Source organism: Panulirus ornatus, chromosome 1 (assembly GCF_036320965.1).
Source record: "Panulirus ornatus isolate Po-2019 chromosome 1, ASM3632096v1, whole genome shotgun sequence".
NCBI classification, from domain to species: domain Eukaryota; kingdom Metazoa; phylum Arthropoda; class Malacostraca; order Decapoda; family Palinuridae; genus Panulirus; species Panulirus ornatus.
Genome location: NC_092224.1, coordinates 34,565,987 through 34,589,348, shown reverse-complemented (window position 1 = coordinate 34,589,348; position 23,362 = coordinate 34,565,987). Strand labels below are relative to the sequence as shown.

Here is a 23,362-nt window from a genome sequence, read left to right as displayed (position 1 = left end):
ACATAGAGACCAGTCTCATTAACATCACATGGAGACCAGTCTCATTAACATCACATAGAGACCAGTCTCATTAACATCACATAGAGACCAGTCTCATTAACATCTTGTATGTGTCAGATGTTAGAAAAGGATGATTTTGAAAAGGTTACTGTACCTCGTGGGTGATGGTGTATCCAGCAGTTTGTATGGTTAGGTTATGGGCAAAGGTACGACTGATTGGATGATGACTTGTTTGTCTAATCCTAGTAATGCCTGCAGGGTTTTCGTAGACGTCCAAGGTGCGTTTGATAAGGTAGATTGTTAGATGATTGTACAAGCAAATATTGGTGTAGTGGGGAGGCTGTTAGGATGGATCTGCCATTACATGGGTGTAGTGGGGGAGGCTGTTAGGATGGATCTGCCATTACATGGGTGTAGTGGGGGAGGATGTTAGGATGGATCTGCCATTACATGGGTGTAGTGGGGAGGATGTTAGGATGGATCTGCCATTACATGGGTGTAGTGGGGAATGATGTTAGGATGGATCTGCCATTACATGGGTGTAGTGGGGGAGGATGTTAGGATGGATCTGCCATTACATGGGTGTAGTGGGGGAGGATGTTAGGATGGATCTGCCATTACACGGGTGTAGTGGGGGAGGCTGTTGTTAGCATGGATCTCCCTTCATCTCAGCGAGAGATGGACCAAGATCTGGTATCAGGGACAATTTCTTATAACTAGAAATACTACATCAGGAACTCCTCAAGCGGGGATGTCCTGAGTCCAACTTTATTTAATGAACTGATAAATCAACTCGCGAAGGATGGATATCCTCGTAGAGCCGAGCCAATGGTTTATGCTGGTGACTTATTGCTGCAGTCATCTTGGAAAAAGACGCAAGCGGCACTGAATCAACTCAGTGATAATAGCACGAAGTTTGAACTTATTGTGGATGAGATGAAATTAAGTACCAATATACCTCAGGTCTCACAGGAACATTACAGAAACACTAGATAGGATGGAGCTTAAGAGAGTACAAATATCTGGCAGTGTGTGTGTGTGTGTGTGTGTGTGTGTGTGTGTGTGTGTCTGTGTGTGGGTTATAAGGTTGGTAAAAATGCTGAAGTGAGACGCATCGCAGCTTTAAGGAATGTTTAGACTACAGTAACCCAACCAGCTGTGTCTTGGTTGGGTTACCGTGTGAGGACACCCATCCCACGTGAGATGTATAAAAGTATTGTTAGATCGCTAATTGGCCATGCTGCAACATTCTTGTCGATGTTGGGTAAGCGTCGAATTGGCAGAATTGAATTGATAAGTATTGAGGCAATGAGTATTCATGACAGAATAAAGCAAATCACCGAGGGAAATGTAATGAAATGAATAAGAGGAGGAGGAGGAAGAGCAGGAGGACGAGGAGGAGGAAGAGGACTTGATACCGTTAGAGTGTTACGTACTACGAAAAAACAAAAAAGGTGTCGGGTGGACTTTGCGCGGAATATGAAGGATTATAAGGTCATGAAGAGGGTACGTCCGTGTTGCTAGGGCGGGAACACTCGTCCACGAAGAGAGAGAGAGAGAGAGAGAGAGAGAGAGAGAGAGAGAGAGAGAGAGAGAGAGAGAGAGAGAGAGAGAGAGAGAGAGAGAGTAGATGTACTCCTCAAGCCGGATACACGAGAGCGTGGGACACTCACACGACGCCAAAGAAAAATAAGCCAGACATTACCTGTGATGGCTCAGTATAGATGGAGTATTAGATTGTCTAATGGTATTTCCTCAACTCAGGCAGAGTTACCGGGAATTTATGACGCTCTTTCTCAAGTCAAGGATAGAGGAAAGGATGTATATATTTCTGCAAATCGTACATTACCTCCGTGGTGTAGCAGTTAGCGTTCCTGACTGTAACGCATTCATGGGCCGCCCATAGGATCGAGCGCATAGGTTCCAATCCCGGTCGTTGCAGTCGGTCCACAGTTAACCCAGCTGTTCTTCCACCCCTTGGGGTTTGTCGACAAAATGGATACCTGGCAAAGGCTAACATAAGAAAGGAGCATTGGAACCAACTGATTGCAAGACTCCTGTTTCTGGTGTGGGACTGTATTATTATGTTAGAATATCATTGAGAATATCAAGGTTCAGTTTCGCTGGATCCCTTCTCACGTGGGGATTTACCCAGGTAAGCCTCTCGGATATGCTAGCAAGAAGTACAACAATTAAAGATGAATTTGACGTCCAGTGTTACTTGTCCACGATACAGATGAGAAGCCTCATCAAGTGTGAGCAAAAGATGAAGATAAGATAATAAATGAACCCACTGACAGCAATATTTTAAGACACTATGCTATGGTAAGCAATAATAATACTCACGTTATTTATAGTGAAAATGGTACGTGGAATGTTACTGTACGAATGCGACTTACATAAGCGTATAAATAATATTGGCAACATGGGATTGTTTTGATCATAGGGGAAAAAATGGTGCAGTGTAAGGTCATCGGTGTGTGTGTGGGTGTGTGTGTGTTGTATGTGGCAGCACGTATAGGAATGATACAAGCGATGAGGTGACGCAACAGATTATTTGGGAAAGTTACAGAAACATTTAAGATAACGTAGAGTGTCCGCTACACCGAGATGATTTGACGTAGGTATAGTTATTTTGTGACAATAATGATTGTTGCTTGTAAAAGCGTACAATGACCAATGTATAACTGTATTTTTCTCTTTACGTTGGTGGCTCCAGTCATGGACAAAAGTCAACATTAAGGCCTGGGGCCTGAATGGAAATACCGAGAGGGTTACGAAGGCGATGAGGCATTATAGCGTATTTACGAATTTGGGAGGAAGTGAAAAACCCTGCCTTTTAAAACGTCCCAGGTCATAGTTACTGGGAAAGACATGAGTTGGTAGAGAGTTCCAAAGCTTCAAGGTGTAGAGAAAGAAGCAGGTATCAAAACGGCCCCCCCCCACCCTTGAGTTGCCGATGGTCACACAGTAATCATGTGACGCAGCAGCTTGCCGAGTATTGCGTGATCTAGCTAGTGGTGGGGGGTACACAAGCAGCCAACTCTCGGGAGCAAAAACCATATTAATACCTACGGAAGAAGGACAACGAATTATCACTGAAAACAATGCAAGACAACGTAAGTGTATTGAGATGAATGTAATGTGTTTAGTAATCAATGTACAGTACTGGGTGAGGATAAGCAACTATCTCATCCTATGTTGAACTACAAGACGTCAAAGAGGATGTAATAATCCCAGTAGACTTAAAACCAATAAAGCGGTAGAGGGAAGCTGTGAAAGAGCGAACAAAATTCTTCGAATCTTAGGTAGGGCCTTATACTTCAGGGAAATCGTCCTTACTCTTCACAATTCATTGGGTCGTCCTCGTCTTGAATACTGTGTTCAGTTTTGGTCGTCCTGCTCATAAAAGAGACGTAGACAGAATGGAGAGAGTGCAGTGTCGAGCTACCGAGACGATTCCCGGACTGAAAAACCAAATCCTACGAGAGCGGATTAAACGAACTGAATCCATCCAGCTTAAGAAAAAAAAAAAAGAGATCAAGAGGTGATCTAATACAAGTAAGTATTGAAGATCATTACATTGATAATCTTGATCCATCAAATTACTTAAGACTTGATTCGTCTAATTTTACTCGTAGTGACGGATACAAATTCGTAGGTGAACATTTGACCTCAAATGAGGCGAAGTGCGTTATATTCAACAGGATTGTTAACATAAGAAGCGACTTGCCAATTAGGGTGGTTGAAAACAAATCTATTTGATACGTTTAAGAACAGACGAGAGATACTTCATGCCCACGACTTACATTATGTGCGCCTGCTTAATGATAATGATAATTCGCAAATTATTTCCTTCGCATTATTATCTATAAGCCTTCTAACTTTACCCGCTCTTATCTGTGGGTTCCTCTTATCTTCCGCTATCACCAAACAGTCTAGAAATAACTTAGTGGTTTGTTGTTGTGTGAATTCCTTTCTATCACTTTGTATTATCACAGTTATTACTATAATCATCATCATTATCACGGTCATTTATATCATTATCATTACATTATCACCGTTATCTATTTTTCTCTGTTTTGTCTTTTTTTTTTTTTTTCTCTCATCTTCTCCGTTAGGGTTCTCTAACGAGATGGCTGAGCATGGTGATGAGGGGGTGGCTGAGCGTGGTGATGATGGGGTGGCTGAGCGTGGTGATGATGGGGTGGCTGAGCGTGGTGATGATGGGGTGGCTGAGCATGGTGATGAGGGGGTGGCTGAGCGTGGTGATGAGGGGGTGGCTGAGCGTGGTGATGATGGGGTGGCTGAGCGTGGTGATGATGGGGTGGCTGAGCATGGTGATGATGGGGTGGCTGAGCGTGGTGATGATGGGGTGGCTGAGCGTGGTGATGATGGGGTGGCTGAGCGTGGTGATGATGGGGTGGGTGAGCGTGGTGATGATGGGGTGGCTGAGCGTGGTGAAGATGGGGTGGCTGAGCGTGGTGAAGATGGGGTGGCTGAGCGTGGTGATGATGGGGTGGCTGAGCGTGGTGATGAGGGGGTGGCTGAGCATGGTGATGATGGGGTGGCTGAGCGTGGTGATGAGGGGGTGGCTGAGCGTGGTGATGATGGGGTGGCTGAGCATGGTGATGATGGGGTGGCTGAGCATGGTGATGATGGGGTGGCTGAGCGTGGTGATGAGGGGGTGGCTGAGCGTGGTGATGATGGGGTGGCTGAGCGTGGTGATGATGGGGTGGCTGAGCGTGGTGATGATGGGGTGGCTGAGCGTGGTGATGATGGGGTGGCTGAGCGTGGTGATGAGGGGGTGGCTGAGCGTGGTGATGAGGGGGTGGCTGAGCGTGGTGATGATGGGGTGGCTGAGCGTGGTGATGATGGGGTGGCTGAGCGTGGTGATGATGGGGTGGCTGAGCGTGGTGAAGATGGGGTGGCTGAGCGTGGTGAAGATGGGGTGGCTGAGCGTGGTGATGATGGGGTGGCTGAGCGTGGTGATGAGGGGGTGGCTGAGCGTGGTGATGATGGGGTGGCTGAGCGTGGTGATGAGGGGGTGGCTGAGCGTGGTGATGAGGGGGTGGCTGAGCGTGGTGATGAGGGGGTGGCTGAGCGTGGTGATGAGGGGGTGGCTGAGCGTGGTGATGAGGGGGTGGCTGAGCGTGGTGATGATGGGGTGGCTGAGCATGGTGATGATGGGGTGGCTGAGCGTGGTGATGATGGGGTGGCTGAGCGTGGTGATGATGGGGTGGCTGAGCGTGGTGATGATGGGGTGGCTGAGCGTGGTGATGATGGGGTGGCTGAGCGTGGTGATGATGGGGTGGCTGAGCGTGGTGATGAGGGGGTGGCTGAGCGTGGTGATGATGGGGTGGCTGAGCGTGGTGATGATGGGGTGGCTGAGCGTGGTGATGAGGGGGTGGCTGAGCGTGGTGATGATGGGGTGGCTGAGCGTGGTGATGAGGGGGTGGCTGAGCGTGGTGATGATGGGGTGGCTGAGCGTGGTGATGAGGGGGTGGCTGAGCGTGGTGATGATGGGGTGGCTGAGCGTGGTGATGATGGGGTGGCTGAGCGTGGTGATGATGGGGTGGCTGAGCGTGGTGATGATGGGGTGGCTGAGCGTGGTGATGATGGGGGTGGCTGAGCGTGGTGATGAGGGGGTGGCTGAGCGTGGTGATGAGGGGGTGGCTGAGCGTGGTGATGAGGGGGTGGCTGAGCGTGGTGATGAGGGGGTGGCTGAGCGTGGTGATGATGGGGTGGCTGAGCGTGGTGATGATGGGGTGGCTGAGCGTGGTGATGATGGGGTGGCTGAGCGTGGTGATGATGGGGTGGCTGAGCGTGGTGATGATGGGGTGGCTGAGCGTGGTGATGATGGGGTGGCTGAGCGTGGTGATGATGGGGTGGCTGAGCGTGGTGATGATGGGGTGGCTGAGCGTGGTGATGATGGGGTGGCTGAGCGTGGTGATGATGGGGTGGCTGAGCGTGGTGATGAGGGGGTGGCTGAGCGTGGTGATGATGGGGTGGCTGAGCGTGGTGATGATGGGGTGGCTGAGCGTGGTGATGAGGGGGTGGCTGAGCGTGGTGATGAGGGGGTGGCTGAGCATGGTGATGATGGGGTGGCTGAGCGTGGTGATGAGGGGGTGGCTGAGCGTGGTGATGATGGGGTGGCTGAGCGTGGTGATGAGGGGGTGGCTGAGCGTGGTGATGATGGGGTGGCTGAGCGTGGTGATGATGGGGTGGCTGAGCGTGGTGATGATGGGGTGGCTGAGCGTGGTGATGAGGGGGTGGCTGAGCGTGGTGATGATGGGGTGGCTGAGCGTGGTGATGATGGGGTGGCTGAGCGTGGTGATGATGGGGTGGCTGAGCGTGGTGATGAGGGGGTGGCTGAGCGTGGTGATGATGGGGTGGCTGAGCGTGGTGATGATGGGGTGGCTGAGCATGGTGATGAGGGGGTGGCTGAGCGTGGTGATGATGGGGTGGCTGAGCGTGGTGATGATGGGGTGGCTGAGCATGGTGATGAGGGGGAAACGAGAGATGACAAATCAATGCTTGGCATCTGCCTACCTCAAGGACAGGCGGGCTAGATGTTGGTGTGAGTGGGTGGGTAGGTCGGTAGGTGGGTGGGTGGGTGGGTCGGTGGCGCTTCGCTCATGATGACGCATGTTATCCTCACATAGTCGTGACTCAGTTACTGCCGAGACCCCACTGGTGAGGAGGGAACAACAGTAGCTACAGTCTCCTCCACAGCCTTTCCTTGTCCGTCGACCCAGCGTGTGTGCGTGCGTAGTTACCACCGCAGCGGTTGGAGAACCGATCTAGGCTGAAATTGTAGCGGAGTATAGACATTCCCCTGACACGTTCGACTGAGGTAGGACGTCACTGCAACGGTGAAGCGTTCGATAAATCTACGACACTACAACAGAACGATCAAGACAGTAAGAACATTGTCTCCAAATACCTTAAGAAACCGACATGAACAAATTACTTAGAAAAAAAAAAGATAAGTCACACTATACAATGACAGATGGCAGTGTTAGTAGTAACTTACTTTATGTCACTCTGTTAGTAAAAAAAAGTTTTATGTTTTTCAGGTACGAGGCGTCGACAACTGTTCTTCATTGTGTCATAGCAATCGTATTTTGGGACCTTCCATCACCACCACCACCACGACCCGTGGCTTCACTACAATGACGACCCCAAGCCGCGCCACGACCTCTGACCCAACGAGGGCCACTGGAACCCCGTCGAACAACTATGGAAACCAACTGCTTGAGAAAGTCCTGGCCATAGTTCGACGCGAGAAACTGGTCACTGGTGTCGACGAGGGTAAGAAGCTGGTGGAGTTTCAGCACCCAAAAGATCTGGAGGTTAGTCACCTTCCCTTATAGTTTAGTTACATTCGTAACCTCTCGAGTGTGACAGTAGATTAACCTGTGGGTTTACGTAACTGTGTAATTCCACCATTCAACAGTAACTCTCTGATGCTGGTGAAGTTGACTGCTGCTTGGGTGCGATCCTTGAACACGTCTACACAACCCTTACATACGGCGGCCTGAGCCTTGACCTGACCTTGGTCAGAAAGGTCACTACATTCTGTCTCGAGAGTCGCTCCCTCTGGCTCAATGGTCGAAAGTCGTGTTCAAGTGGTTCAGGTCGCCACCTTCATGAAACTGCTACTGAACGGTGGAATTAGAGAGACGTTTGTACACATGGTCCGTTACAGTGTGTCGAAATCGACCATAAGTGAACGAAACGAATCGAAACCAACACCGAAGTACCAGAAACCGACGGAAACCCGTCGAAAACAACTTAAAAATGAACCCACAGAAATCAACCTAAACTTGGATAGAAACCAACCTGATATTGACCGAAACCAACCTTAACTTTGATCGAATCCAATCTAATAATGACCTAAATCAACCTAAACTTTGATTGAAACAACATGATACTGAGCTAAACCACCGAAAACTTTGATCGAAACCAACTTCATATTGACCTAAAACCAAATGGTACTCTCCATAGTAAGAATTCTACCATACAAATTTATCATTTATATTTCTCTTTTAATGCTCTCCTCAGAAGTATTAATCAAAGTAGCATTAGATTTCGATTTCATAACTTTTTTTCATTAAGGCGACTGTCAAGATAACCAAGGGAATTACGATGTGATTGTATACGTGTAGAGTAGCCTTCCCGAGGGAAGTGTAAGTACGAACAGAGACGTGAGAAGGTTTGAGATCGTATTCCATCGAGCTCGTTTGTTTCCCGGAAAATATTAGAATCAGTATCAACGACGATCTAAGCCCACTAAAACGCCAGGGAACTTATAGAAACGCTATATGTAAGGGGATCCAAACGTAAGCATTCCCCCGGCTACACCAACGCACCCTAGATGATGGTATCGCTCAAGGATCTTGATGTTGCCGAGGGAAAATGATATAATGCCATGGTAACCCTGAGGTTCTGTGGCCGGGCCACATGTATATGAGGTGGGCTTGAGGGAGCGAGGCTGTGGGCATGAGGGTGTAGGTGTGAGCATATGGCTATGGGCGTGAGGGTGCAGGCGTGGGCATATGGCTGTGGGCATAAGGGTGCAGGCGTGGGCATGAAGGCGTGAGGTTGTGGGTGAGACGGTGTGGCTATGGGCGTATGAGCATGATCATGAGGGCGTGGGCGTGTGAATGTGGGCATGAAGGCATGGGTGTAGCTGTAAGAGTTGTGGGGTGTGAGGATGTTTACTCTGGGCATACGCAGTCATCAGCAATGAGTCTGCCATTTGCTTTGCTTCCCGAGCGGGATGAGAGAACAAAGATGGACTGACCGCGCGTTCAAGACACGGCAGCAGAGCGTGGCAAACAGAATAAGATGAGGAGGAGAGAAGCCAGGGATGGTGAAGAGATGGATGGGTTGCTAAGGGAGGCCAATGAGATCTTGAAAAGAGGGAAAAGACAGGTTAACTACTGTATGCGGGAGGTGGATCAGCTGCTTTTTGCGGATGACACGGCGCTGGTGGGACGTTGTGAGGTCGAGCAGGAGAGAGAGAGAGAGAGAGAGAGAGAGAGAGAGAGAGAGAGAGAGAGAGAGAGAGAGAGAGAGAGAGAGAGAGAGAGAATGTTTTGAAGTATGGCCTTTTTATGGAAGATGGTATCAAGTATCTTTTGTGACAGTGGTGTTAGTGACTATTGTTTGTGTGTTACGAGGGGAGAGATTTACATTCTTCCTGTGTGTCTATAGACACACATGCACACAAACACACACATATATACATACCCTAGCCTAAGCCAGGTACCCATTCATAGACCAGCCACGAGGGGAAGATAAAAACCTGGATTGCGTGTGAGCTGAGTGCCGCGCCCAAAAATCGAACCCATACGCTCCTACGTTGACTCATAGTCAGGAATGCTACTCCCTACACCACGGTGTCGAATGCTTTGTTGATGGTCCTTTTGCCACGGGTGCTACTGTGCGAGAAGGGGATGAAGGTTGGTTTACGTCATGTTATAATGCGTTACATGAGATGTGTATGCTACGTAGTAGAGATGTGTTTGGGTGTGAAACGGCACTGGTTGGGTCAGAGTGGGTTATCAAGTCTGATTTTCTTGTGAATCTCTTTTTTTTTTTTCGTGGAGTTTGCCTCGTGGTGACAGACATTTGGACAGACATTATATTGGCAAGTTTCCAGATACGTGATATTCTGACGAGTCGCCAGGAGTGACTGAAGATACCAGTCAAGTACCGTGACTGCTGTGGGAGCTGAAGTTCATCTTTACGTGGGACGTTGATATGATGTCAGGGTCAGTTGCAGGGGGAGTTCTTTCGGGTTGTGATCGAGTTATGAATGTCAGTAGGAATGTAGGGTGGGATTGCACTAGTTTCAAGGTCAAATATGTATAGATTTTCCATGACTGTCCCGTACAAGGTTTTGGTGTGTTTATATATATATATATATATATATATATATATATATATATATATATATATATATATATATATATATATATATATATTATCCCTGGGGATAGGGGAGAAAGAATACTTCCCACGTATTTCCTGCATGTCGTTGTAGGCGACTAAAAGGGGAGGGAGCAGGGGGCTGAAAATCCTCCCCTCTCGTTTTTAATTCTCCAAAAGAAGGAACAGAGAAGGGGGCCAAGTGAGCATTTCCCTCAAAGGCTCAGTCCTCTGTTCTTAACGCTACCTCGCTAACGCGGGAAATGGCAAATAGTATATATATATATATATATATATATATATATATATATATATATATATATATATATATATATATATATTTTTTTTTTTTTTTTTTTTTGCTTTGTCGCTGTCTCCCGCGTTTGCGAGGTAGCGCAAGGAAACAGACGAAAGAAAATGGCCCAACCCACCCCCATACACATGTATATACATACGTCCACACACGCAAATATACATACCTACACAGCTTTCCATGGTTTACCCCAGACGCTTCACATGCCTTGATTCAATCCACTGACAGCACGTCAACCCCGGTATACCACATCGCTCCAATTCACTCTATTCCTTGCCCCCTTTCACCCTCCTGCATGTTCAGGCCCCGATCACACAAAATCTTTTTCACTCCATCTTTCCACCTTCAATTTGGTCTCCCTCTTCTCCTCGTTCCCTCCACCTCCGACACATATATCCTCTTGGTCAATCTTTCCTCACTCATTCTCTCCATGTGCCCAAACCTTTTAGTCGCCTTCTACGACACGCAGGGAATACGTGGGAAGTATTCTTAATCCCCTATCCCCAGGGATAATATATATATATATATATATATATATATATATATATATATATATATATATATATATATATATATATATATATAAAGGAAAAGACAAGAAACCTCACCGTTAGTTGATGGTGGTGATGATTAGTAAACCCTTTTATGAGAGCACTAATGACCCAACCAGACCAATGGACTGCCAAACACACTGTGACCACTAACTTACCCTGTAGGCTACGGAATAGCTGCGAATATTCTTTCCTTTGAAGTGTAGTTCTAAAAACAGCGGGAGTAGCGATATGGCATGCATCCTGATACACCTGCTGGTAATACATAAACCTCAAATTCACATGTGTAAGAGAAATTTAGTTCATGAACCTAAACACTTCAAAACAAGTCGCTTTGTACGTGACCTATTCGCATGCAGAGCGGTGCGCCTAGCGCATACATCCTTGGTACAGATTGTTGTGGCTGTCCACGCACTGCTATGGTTATTTTTAGGCTCATGCAGTTTTACAATCCCTGTTGCTGCCCTCTTGGAATTGAAGTTATTTGTTTCTCCTGTAGTAGAGACATTGTTGGCCCGTTACCCTTACAGAGGGACGAGCCATGCTCACTTTATAAAAGATCCTTTGTAACAGTGCGAGGTATGGTTCACCGGGATTCCTGGTAGACGTTTGTTCGCTACTAACTAAGCAGTTCTACTAGAATATCCTTAATCAGTAACCTCTCGATGTGTGAATGAGGTGTGGCGACTCATAATCATGTGACATAGGTCGTGCTGTGTGTGTGTGTGTGTGTGTGTGAGTTGTGACGATTTTAAGTTCCACATTATACCATTATGGGTCAACAACACAAGAGTGTCCCTACAAGTAGGTACACATACATATCAGTCTAACATTATCTCAGAACAAGATATACTCCCGTGTGCTAAGGCAATAACATCAGGTCGTCTGGAAGATAAAAGGGTAAAGATATGACGGTTATCAAGGACGCTCATGTGAAGCGAGGCAACATCCCGCTGTAAACAGACCGGTTGCTATCCCCGGGTTGTGCAACTTATAAGACTGGCTGGTATCACCATTCAGTGAGGGTAATGACCAAGCAATTCCTCTTGCCAGGATGCAATATACACACATTTGTTATAGGTTGCAGGTTGAGCAAGAGATATTGGATCCCCTAAGGGATTACAGACACGGGGGGGGAAAAGACGTAGCATGAAGAAAATTAGGGTTTGTTTGAGATGTGGCATGATGGATCTTTTGCAACCCAAGGAGAGCATAAAGCGACGAGCCAGGAGTTGAGTTACATCCTTATGTGGAGCTGAACAAGTGTGAGAGAGGTTTAGTCCTGCTAGGAAGTGAACGAGTGTGAGAGAGGCTTACTCCTGCTTGGACGTGAACGAGTGTGAGAGAGGTTTAGTCCTGCTAGGAAGTGAACGAGCGTGAGAGAGGCTTACTCCTGCTTGGACGTGAACTAGTGTGAGAGAGGTTTAGTCTTGCTTGGACGTGAACGAGTGTGCGAGAGGCTTACTCCTGCTTGGACGTGGACGAGTGTGAGAGGCTTAGTTCTGCTAGACGAACAAGTTCTCAGGAAGGTATCGAATTTTGTCAAGTTTATGTAGAGAAGTTAACAATAGACTTTAAATACAAGAGAAAGAATAATGAATCACTGTCGCACTTCACTTAATAAGTTATGTCTTTGGTAAATGAATAAATACTAATGAAAGTTAACCATATGACCTCTCAAGCAGTCTTACTAAATGAATTACAAATATACATTACTACATTACGAAGAACTGTCACCTTACACCGAGAGATCAGAATACACAGCAGCAGCGTATCTTACTTTCATATAAAGACATGGAAGTTGTCAGTGAAAATGGAAAAAATGGATCTTCCCCAGACTGATCCAGTGAATATGGAACGATCAATACGACTCCTGCTACCTCGGTAGAATTGGTATCATGCGTAAAATGATTTCTTTTTTTTCAACAGTTGTTCTTTTGTGAAATACGGGCTACGCGCAAGCTATAGTTAAGATGGAAGTACTTGCGACCCAGAAATTCGTATTCTTTAGCTTTTCTTTTTTTCTCTCTCTCTCTTTGTAACGTGTTGATTTGAGTTACTACATCCCAAAACATGTCTAATTACTGCGTAGATGGACGGAGGGAATGATCACTTACGTACATCATTCTGGCAATCTCTTTTCTTGGCCTCACCTTTTTCTTTTTTCAGGATATCGATTTGTGAATCACGTCTTTCTGTTCTCATATATGTAATTCAAAGCAGAATGCCAGGACCTCTCGAGGACCTTGTGTGTCTCGTATCAGGTTACAGCGGATGTTTACGAAGTAACAGTACAGGCAGTCTACCAGTAAGTCAAACGGACCTGCCAATTTTGCCAGTCAACGGAGCCTCAGGTATACAGAATTTGATCCTAATTTTGATGTACGTTTGTCCATGATCCACCCTACGTAAACTGGAAAGGCGTTAAATATATAGATGTAGAGGAAGATTCGATGCGACGGATGTTAAATTTTTCAACTCTTTTTTTCAGATACCAGATGATGTTGCCTTTCCTTCAAAACGACACACACACACACACACACACACACACACACACACACACACGTGCACATCAGACGCATTGTTCAAGTACCCCTGGAAAGTTCACTAAGACCAAAACTGTTTGCCACAGAAACTCCTGCAACTGGACATTGGTCGTGAGGCTCTGTCGTACCAGGAGGCGGTAGACCTGCTGGAGCGGGTGGTCCGTCACAGCATCAGGACCCAACACCCACATTTCTTCAACAATCAGTTCCACGGCATCGACGAGGTGTCCCTGACGGCAGCCTGGCTGCTGGAGGCTCTGAACACCAACCAGTAAGTGACCCTGGCGGTACAGGGAAGTACTATATATTCCGATAGAGAAGTGAGCTTGTACACCCTTGGGCAGGCCAGCCTGTGTGTTGTACTATCCCTCGCTGTAAGAATGTCGCGGCTCCAAAGGCGACAGATAAAGCAGTGCCTCACTGATGAAGACTAAGGATCTTAATTCTAAAATCGAAAAGAAAATTGAAGGAATATCTATCATCTTCGTATCGTAACTTGATCAGACTAAGTACGTGGACAGCCCTAGTCAATCCCAACATAAGGGTTGTGTACGATTCTGCTCTGAAGAGCAGGCAAGTCGGGCGACGATGTTCGCTCAGGTCGAGGCTTGCCACCACTCCTCCTCCTTGAGGGAGAACTTCGTTAAATCTTGATCATCCGGGTTTATCCCTCCAACGAAATGAACATAAATGAATTGTTTAACAATATCGTATCTGACGGTCGTGTAGACATTGACATCACGGACAAACATCATGAGTTGACATGACAGAACTGTAGATAAAGACACAAAACTTTTCTTTTCCCCCTTCATGGTATTGGTGTACGGTTGCAGGGATGTTACCCCATAATTATGGACTTGCGCTGTGTATCGGTTAACATTCCTGACTGTGACGCATTCAAGGGCCGCCCGTAGGGTCGAACGCATAGGTTCGAATCCTGGTTCCGGCACTCGATCCACAATCACCCCAGCTGTTCATCTAAAATGGTTTCTTAACCCAGGTTAGGATATATATATTCTAAACTTGATCACCGTTTCCCGCGTCAGAGAGGTAGCGCCAAGAACAGACGAAGAAAAGCCACATCAGCTCACATGTTAAATTATCATTATATACTGTCCCAGACTAACTTCCAAACTTGCCCCCCTTGCCCTACTCCGCAATGTTAGTTCACTTTCCCTCTTCTATAGGTATTACTTTGATATTTGCTCCCGGGAGCTGGCTGCTTGTGTGCCCCCACCACTAGCTAGACTAAGCAATACTGGGCAAGCTGTTGCGTCGCATGATTATTATGTGGCCATCAGCAACTCAATGGTGGGCCGTTTTGATAACTGTTTCTTTCCCTAAGTGTCGACGCTTCGGAACTCTATTTCTTCTCATGTATTTCCCAATAACTGTGACCTGGCACATTTCCAAAGACAGGTTTTTCACTTTCTCAAAAATTCGTAAATACATTCCTTGCCTTTTCTTTTTCCGCTACATAATTATCTCTATATTTCAATTAAGGTACGGCCTTAATGTGGACTTCTGTCTGTGACTGGAGCCATTCAATATCAGTATCAAGAAAATCTTTCCCCTCTTCAGCAATAGTCTAGTATTTCTACTTCCCTTCCTTTATCATCTCTGTAGTGAATCAATTCTCCTCTCTCTCTCTCTCTCTCTCTCTCTCTCTCTCTCTCTCTCTCTCTCTCTCTCTCTTCCTTTTTCCTCGTTATCATCGCTATCTTTCTCCCTTGCTTGTTCACAGATACAGTTCCTGTGCCCTGTAGGGAAGCGCTACATTATGAACTTTTCTTCACATCTCTCTCTCTCTCTCTCTCTCTCTCTCTCTCTCTCTCTCTCTCTCTCTCTCTCTCTTTATATCTTCATTTTAAATTTCTTCATCCCATACGATTATAGTAAACAATCTATTCATCATACCTGTCTTTCCTGACGGCTTCGTGTTTACAATCACCTTATCAAAATAGGAGGGAACAGTTTGCGGAATTCTAACGCTGTGGTGTCTTCCCTCCCCTCACCTCACCTCACCCACCCCGGCAGGCACACCTTCGAAGTGGCTCCTGTGTTCATCCTCGTCGAGCAGTTCATCATAGCCCGGTTGGTGTCCCTCTTCGGCTGGCAGGAGGGCGACGGTCTCTTCTCACCAGGTGAGTAAATCGATTCCACTTCACTACAGACACTTACTCCCTCAGTTTGGCAGTCTAGTATATGTGATGTCACTCTCTGGTCTGGATGTATATGTGTGTGTGTGTGTGTGTGTGTGTGTGTGTGTAGGAATCCCAACCACCACACAGCACCTGGTGGGGAGTGAGTCAGGCAGCACCACACAACACTGGCTGACCGTCTGTTGCATGACGTGCAGCAGCACGGGCTGACCGTCTGTTGCATGACGTGCAGCAGTACGGGCTGACCGTCTGTTGCATGACGTGCAGCAGTACGGGCTGACCGTCTGTTGCATGACGTGCACACGGGCTGACCGTCTGTTGCATGACGTGCAGCAGCACGGGCTGACCGTCTGTTGTATGACGTGCAGCAGCACGGGCTGACCGTCTGTTGTATGACGTGCTGATCGTCTGCTGTTGGACACCCAGTTCGACCCACTTAACATGCGCGACACACGATGACCTCCTCTGGGGGGTTACGTCCAGTGTGTGTTGCAGGTCAGCCTAATGTGAGTCAAGTGTGTTGGTTATGCTGCAGGTGGGACGATGAGCAACACCTACGGCATGATGCTGGCCAGGCACCGCAGGTTCCCTCACCTGAAGAAGACGGGAGCTTCGGGGATGAAGCCCCTGGTGCTCTTCACCTCAGACCAGGTGCGTGGGAGGCGACCTTCTTGTAGTGCCTAGGTGAATGCTTGGTGACCTGACTGGTGGAGTCCAGGTGAGTGTTAGGTGACCTGATGGTGGAGACTAGATTAAGTGTTAGGTCACCTTGTGACCTAACTGTGAGGTCTCATCGAGTGTTGGATGACTCTTATTGTGGAGACTAGGTGAACGTTGGGGACCTTATCATGGACTTCTTCGACCTTTGGTGGTGGCCTAAATGTAAAGTGAGTGTAAAAACGAAGAGAGGAGAATGAATGAAGGGAAGAGAGGAGAGGAAAGTGGAAATGGAATAGAATGGAATGAAAAGGGGGAAAAGTGACAGCAGGGCATGACACACAATGGAAAAGGTGCCAGTACTCACATACTTACCTACCTTCTAACCTACCTACCTGCCTTCTAACCTATGAACCTACTTACACAGCGACGACACTCGGAAGTGGAGGGCGAACGAGAGCTCGTTTTGTGACTGCCTGAAACCCGTCGTATCTACTACTTCACCAGCTGCTTTCAGGGACAGATATATATACACACGTCACAATACGTATGGATATATTAACAGACAAAGTGTATGACGAAGTCTACGTTATCACGGATGATTGTGAAATACTTATGTTGCTAAAACAGGAGAATCTTAAGACAAACCATCACAAACCCCAAGGTGTTTTTTCTTCGTGCCATGAATGTTTTCTTGAGCTTTCCAATGTTTTGAAAAGAGTATCTTGATTTCCAACTCTTTTGAGGCTTTAATGAAAACATGATAATCAGTCATATGTATCTTTAAGTATGTCTACTAGACTTCATATATGTCTAACAATGAGAACATTAGGATACTACACTAACCTTGTTTATGAGAGAAAGAGAATGGCACTGAATAATGAAACTACCTACTGAGGAATAGTTATTTTCAATATAGGTTATATCCAAAGTCACGATAGGAACATCCCACATGTTCCTAACCTTATAGACCAAAACAATTACAAACAAACCACCATGTTTCACCTACTGACACCAGAGATAAGACATACAAAGCACCATGTCTCACAAGTCTCAACTACCCACACCCACAGCCATCGCTAGCAAAGCAGCATGTCTCCCATGTCCCCAAACTTCCTTACACTTTAGGCATGACATACAAAGCACCATGTCCCACAAGTCTCAACCACCTACACCAGAGCTAACCACGAACGCAACACCGCATCTTACACGTCGCTTTTTTCCCCCTCACTAGAGCCATTACTCCTTCAAGAAGGCGGCGGCTCTGATGGGCATCGGCATGGACAACGTTGTGATCGTCAAGACAGATTTCCGGGGAAGGATGCTGACTCAGGCCCTGAGAGAGGCGGTGGCCGAGGCCAGAGCCAAGGGCGGTGACCCTTTCTTCGTCAATGCCACTGCAGGAACTACGGTTCTTGGGTCCTTCGATCCCCTGGAGGAAGTAGCTGACGTGTGCCAGGAGGAAGGACTGTGGCTCCATGTCGACGTGAGTGGGTGTTGTGGGTACTGGGTAGAGGTAAAGTGTACTCAAGTCCAGTAAGTTTCAACATCTACTTTGATCACTTTAATGGGTCAAAGTTATCACTTAAATGGACCAAAGTTGTCAATCTAATGGGTCAAAGATGTCATTTAAATGGGTCGGAGTTTTCACCTTAATGGGTCACAGTTATCATTAGAATAGGTCGGAGTTTTCACCTTAATGGGTCACAGTTATTTAAATGCGTCGGAGTTTTCACTTTAATGGGTCAGAGTTATCACTTAAATGGGTCGGAGTTTTCACTTTAATGGGTCAGTCATCACTTTAATGGGTCGGAGTTACCTCTTTATTGTATAGGAATTTTTCACTTCAATGGATAAGAGTTGTTACTGTAATAGTCTGGAGTTATCATCTTAATGAAGTAACATTGCTATTTCAATCGGGGTTTTAGCCAGTACTCTGGGGAGGACAAGGAGATTTAATGCAAATAGTGTTGAAATGATTAGAAATTATAGCAAAGAATAAAGAAAGAACAAATGAGAATAGATACGAGTGTCGAAGAGAAAAGCAGTTATATGAATGAAGGTAGATAAAGAAAACAAACTTAGGAAGAAGAAAAAGAGACCATACACAATGTTGGGAAATGGAGAAAAGAGAAAGAAGGAGACTGATGATGGATCGGGAAGAATAATATGGATGGACAACACAAAATACGAGGATAACAGGCAAATGCTTTTGGAGAAAGATAATCGCTTGGTTGGGGGGTTTCAAACTTCTTTAAGTTGGTCTGAATTATCTCTGATCATGCTGAGAACCTCACTGAGAACCTCAGTATTTCCGAAGGCTCTTTGGTGACTGGATCAAATATATTTGCTGCCGCCGAAGACCTTCCTCTCCCTTGTGTAAACCAGATAAGGGTTATCTATGGCTTCAACTGGGTCAAAGATATCAAAGAGAAGTAAAAAGAACAAGAGAGGAATTTATTTTGCTCCATTAGCTTCGACAACGTCTTCTTCAGTCCCCTGAAGAACACTTCGTTGAAACTGAGGAGAATAAATCTCTACCTCTCGCTTTCAGTTCTTCTTACTTTCCTGTGACTAGGTACTTCTGGCCTCTCGTAATTCACGACCTTCTTTCCTTATATCAACATAAGATCTCTTTCCATCCCACAGGCCTGCTGGGGAGGGACGGCCATTCTGTCCAAGACGTACAAGCACCTCCTGCAGGGTGTACACAGGTTAGCACGCAACGTTCCATCTTGAGACTTGCTAAGGGAAAGTTGGAGGTCGACCAATAGGTCACTGATGATATCAACGGTTATGTGTGTGACTGATCTTCATGTTTAGATCATTGAACAGCTTTATCTATGATTCAAAAGTTTCCATTTCTAATTAAATGATTCTAAAAGTACATTATGATTTCAAACTTTTTCATTTCTTTATATTATATTTAATATCTTTATTGTTGTTCCGCACTCCTCTCTTTCTCCTTCTATTATTTTCCTTTCATTACCTCTCCATTCTCTCTTTTTCTTTGTTACCCGAAACGGATTCATCTGATTCCCTCTACGTGCACAGGGCTGACTCTATCGCCTGGAATCCTCACAAGATGCTGGGCGTTACCTTTCAGTGTTCAGCTTTCATCGTTCGACACAAGGTGGGTTACGCTCTCTTACTGGCTTAGAAACTTTTAATGGGCTCGTGTTGGCTTCTTTGAGTACAAATGGCCTCAGCACTATGCCTAGAGAGCCTTTCTACATCACGAGTCCCTTCGTAAATCCTCCCTGGTCTTCTGATTCCAGGGTCTGCTTCACGAGTGCAACTCCTTCTGCGCCACGTATCTCTTCCAAACCGACAAGTTCTACGACGTGAGCTATGACATAGGGGACAAGGCCTTCCAGTGTGGACGTAAGGGGGATTCCCTCAAGCTGTTCCTCCAGCTGAGCCTCCATGGCCTAGATGAGACCGAGAGGAGGATAGATGGTGCCTTCAGCGCCTCCAGGTGGGTTATGTCACCATTTGGAATGGTGTTGGTGTTGATGAGATGCAGATGTTAAGTAGGATCGTTTAAAAAATGAAAATAGCATGAAGTGTGCTGATAGAGATTCCTGAATACTGTACTTAATGTACCCCTTATACGTATTTTCCAATTTTCTATGATTCTGTTACTGAGAGAAAACGGTGACATTAAGTTACCAAAATCAGCTGTATCAGCTACTTACATAGCTGGATCATGAATGTTACTTCAAAAGGGAGGGAGAAGTGGACTTCTTTACGGTACAACTTTGTCTCATGACTGTTGATGGTTGGGATTTAAGTCTATCAGGTATTCCTGTCAGGGCCCTTAAGGCCATCAACGTGAACATATAATCACCAAAATCAATGTCTTTAACATCTTCAAGTGTTGAAGTTTACCAAAACCATATATACTCTCTCCATCTACATATCCCATCATCAACTTGCAGAAACTTACAAGGTCAATATCTGACAGGAATAACACATCGTACATAAGTATGTGCAAAATCACAACGCATCATAATTTCTTATACGGCAGGAGGTCCAAGAGAAAGATGTGAACTAGAATATACGAGTTACTGCCTAAAAATTTTATTCATTGAAAATGATCAATATAGCATCGAAGAAAACGGTAGAATATTTAAGAGTGACTATAATGTTAACATATTTATAGGTGTGGTGTGTTGGGATTTTACATTCACACAAGTTGGAGCTTCACTTCTATGTTCCTATGTTGCTGATGTCAATATCATAACTAATAATTAATGGTAATGTTCACAAAGCTTGGATGTGGCTGGATTTTAACTGTCTACCCGACCTCGGAGGAGCTAAACTGCACCTTTACGCCAAACAGTTAATATCAAAAAGGCTTATATATATATATATATATATATATATATATATATATATATATATATATATATATATATATATATATATATATATATATTACCTAAAATAAAGCCTTGTAGTACTCCATAACTGCACATTACTTATGATAACCAAAAATAGTTATCAGTGACTATAATATTAGATCTATGACAGCTTCGAGACTTAACCAAGAGACAAACAAGCTCTTGCGTTTCCAAATGTGTTGACATGCCGATACAGCTAATAATTTTCCTGGCGAACAATTTTATTTTAAGAGAGGCTTCCATGATCCTGCAGATATCTCAGCGAACAGGTGGAGGCTCGGCCCGGGTTCCGCCCAGTACTGGGTATGAGTCAGTTTACGAACGTGTGCTTCTGGTACATCCCTCCCAGCTTGAGGGACCAGGAGGAGACGCAAGACTGGTGGCGCAAGCTGGGAAAGGTGAGGCAAGACAGGTGGGAAAAGCCTGACAACTGAGGGTACAACTCAGGACAAAAATGTTGCAAGTGATTTCGACTAGTTTGATATAAACAACGTACAGTCATGACTCTAATACTTTTTCATAGCTTCCAAATTACTTATACATATATATATATATATATATATATATATATATATATATATATATATATATATATATATATATATATAACAAGGCTTATATCACATACTTAAGAAGGTCTTGTCTCAGGGACTACAGTATAAAACCCATACCAACCCCAAATGAGTGATTGCAACACTGTGCTATCTTAGGTGGCGCCACAGCTGAAGGCCCGTATGATGGAGGCGGGGACCATGATGATCGCCTACCAGCCTCTGCATGAGAAGAACCTGGTGAACTTCCTGCGCATGATCAACAGCTGCTACCCGACGCCCACGAAGGCCGATATGGACTTCGCACTGGACGAGATCGAGAGACTAGGTGCTGATCTCTAAAGAGGAGGATGGCGCCTTCTGAACTTATCAGACGTGTAGGGACATTGAAATTTTGAGAATGAACGGGTTTATATATGGCCTTAGTCAGCTGGGATATGTAAATTAGTAGTCAATGGCATGGGAAAGAGCTTTTCTCAATTATGGCCATCTGGGACGGAAGGAGAAAATAAAGTAAGAAAAATTGCAAGAAAGATTAATTTGGTCTCTCCTCCAAGTGTCTGAAGACCAAACTATTAAAGGTGGAAAAAGTTATAAGAAAAGAGAAAGACAAGAAAAGAAGATAAGGCATTGAATTCCACAGCTTTATCGTTCGAGGAGACAAAGACTCATCCTCGTGTAGCTGGTTTCAATCATGAAAAATAACTATGGGAAGCAGCAGCAGCAGCCACACGGGTCCACTTCTTTATAAAGCAGCTGAATTACTAACGCGGTCAGCTCGTGAGAGCAGTGGCCGAAACGATACCTGCAGAACCGAGAGGTTAGCAACATCATGGCAGACGGGAAGGGATGGTTGAAGAGTGGTGATTGCGTAAGGCGAGAGGCATTTGTTTCTCACCATGATAAGAGAGAGAGGGAGAGAGAGATGGAGGATGAGCCACTGTGGATACGCTTGCAGTCTCACCTCGTACTAGGCTGAACAAGATGCCCCCAGTTCTGGAGTCGTTGCTCAGAAGGATAATAACTTTTCACAGACTATACGACAACCTCAACATTTGCATTACAGATTTTACAAAGTTCATCATATGGAGGAAGATATGCTCACACCTAACATGTGTTCTTGTAGGGTTTAATTGCAGTGTTGTGAAATCTAATAACGACAAATGGGTAAGATTTAGATTGAGTTATAGATTTAGGCGAAATGAATGGGAAGGAGGGAGCCCCCTGAAAAGAAATCCTAGGTAACACCAGGACTCATAGAAAGAGGTCCTGGGGTTACATGACAGCACCTGACACCACGCAAGCAACGATGAAACACGCAGCAGTGCAGTTACTGCGGGGCGGCATTCACCCTTGTCCTGGTCGTCAGCAGTACTCCTGACTCAAGTACAGCTTCTTCAGTCTTAGTGCTGTTGGCTCACCTATGGGAAAGACGAAGATGTTACGCCTGAAGTAATCAATAGCACATCTGTACTTTGTGAGCACCGGCCGCCCTAGGATTATATCGACATCCTTTACCTGAGAGACGATTAAATCTTTGATCTTTATTTCCCACATTCTTCCCATGTTGATATTCACTTGAACACGGCGCGTAGGGGGACTTGAACCCAACTGTCCATGCAGGAAGTTCTCGGATATGTAAGAGCTGGGGGCGCCCGTGTCGATCAGGATCTTGATTTCAGGATCCTGGAAATCCTTCGTCAGGTGAGCGGGCAATACATACACGAACCTCTTCTTGACACGGCGATGTCTTGCGAGGTTCGTGGTAGCGCGGGGTGGCAACTTTAACATGGTATACAGCCAGTTGAATTTCTGTTGTATACGGTTGCGAGCCAAGGTGGCACAGTCGAGGACCAGATCAGCTCCTGGATACAAGACAACCTCCTCCGGGAGCACCACGACTTCGCAGCATATTCTGAACGCCTCGAGAGGCCCTTCCGTCTTGAGCCACACGGTGACGTCCCTCACATGCCCGACCCGAACGGTTTCCTCCCGACGTAGATTGCACACTCTCATGTACGAGTATTTCTTGATCTTGGACACGAGATTCAGGGACTCGGCCACGCTGAAGGGCATGAAGGACCGTGTGGCACCGGAATCAACACACGCCCGACAGTAGACACCACATATCTCTGCCCTGGCGAACGTCCTTCGTTTCAGCTTCGAGCGTGGGATATTCCTACGGCGGACGATGGTTGCCTTCAAGCGCTTAGGCTTGTAGTACACCGTTATTATGA

The 23,362-nt window shown here is 45.9% G+C and overlaps 2 protein-coding genes across 3 annotated transcripts in view; one reads left to right on the top strand and one right to left on the bottom strand.

Annotated features, from left to right (window-relative positions):
• The window catches only part of jdp (DnaJ domain-containing protein), a 148,950-nt gene that overhangs the window by 38,941 nt on the left and 86,647 nt on the right, over positions 1 to 23,362 (bottom strand). The gene's annotated exons all lie outside the window — the stretch shown is intronic.
• On the top strand, positions 6,664 to 21,658 carry LOC139747992 (cysteine sulfinic acid decarboxylase-like). The gene is made up of 11 exons (XM_071660556.1): positions 6,664 to 6,923; positions 7,080 to 7,355; positions 13,436 to 13,620; positions 15,387 to 15,493; positions 16,047 to 16,162; positions 17,403 to 17,654; positions 18,818 to 18,882; positions 19,223 to 19,301; positions 19,447 to 19,646; positions 20,828 to 20,972; positions 21,285 to 21,658. Exons 2-11 carry the CDS (start codon positions 7,176 to 7,178, stop codon positions 21,465 to 21,467), a joined length of 1,512 nt encoding a protein of 503 aa, XP_071516657.1. The 5' UTR covers positions 6,664 to 6,923; positions 7,080 to 7,175; the 3' UTR covers positions 21,468 to 21,658.

Coding starts and splice junctions, on each gene's coding strand:
- LOC139747992 (XM_071660556.1), top strand. CDS start 7,176: ATGACGACCCCAAGCCGCGCCACGACCTCTGACCCAACGAGGGCCACT. Junction 19,302..19,446: donor CTTTCATCGTTCGACACAAG/GTGGGTTACGCT, acceptor TTCTGATTCCAG/GGTCTGCTTCACGAGTGCAA. Junction 19,647..20,827: donor GGTGCCTTCAGCGCCTCCAG/GTGGGTTATGTC, acceptor ATGATCCTGCAG/ATATCTCAGCGAACAGGTGG.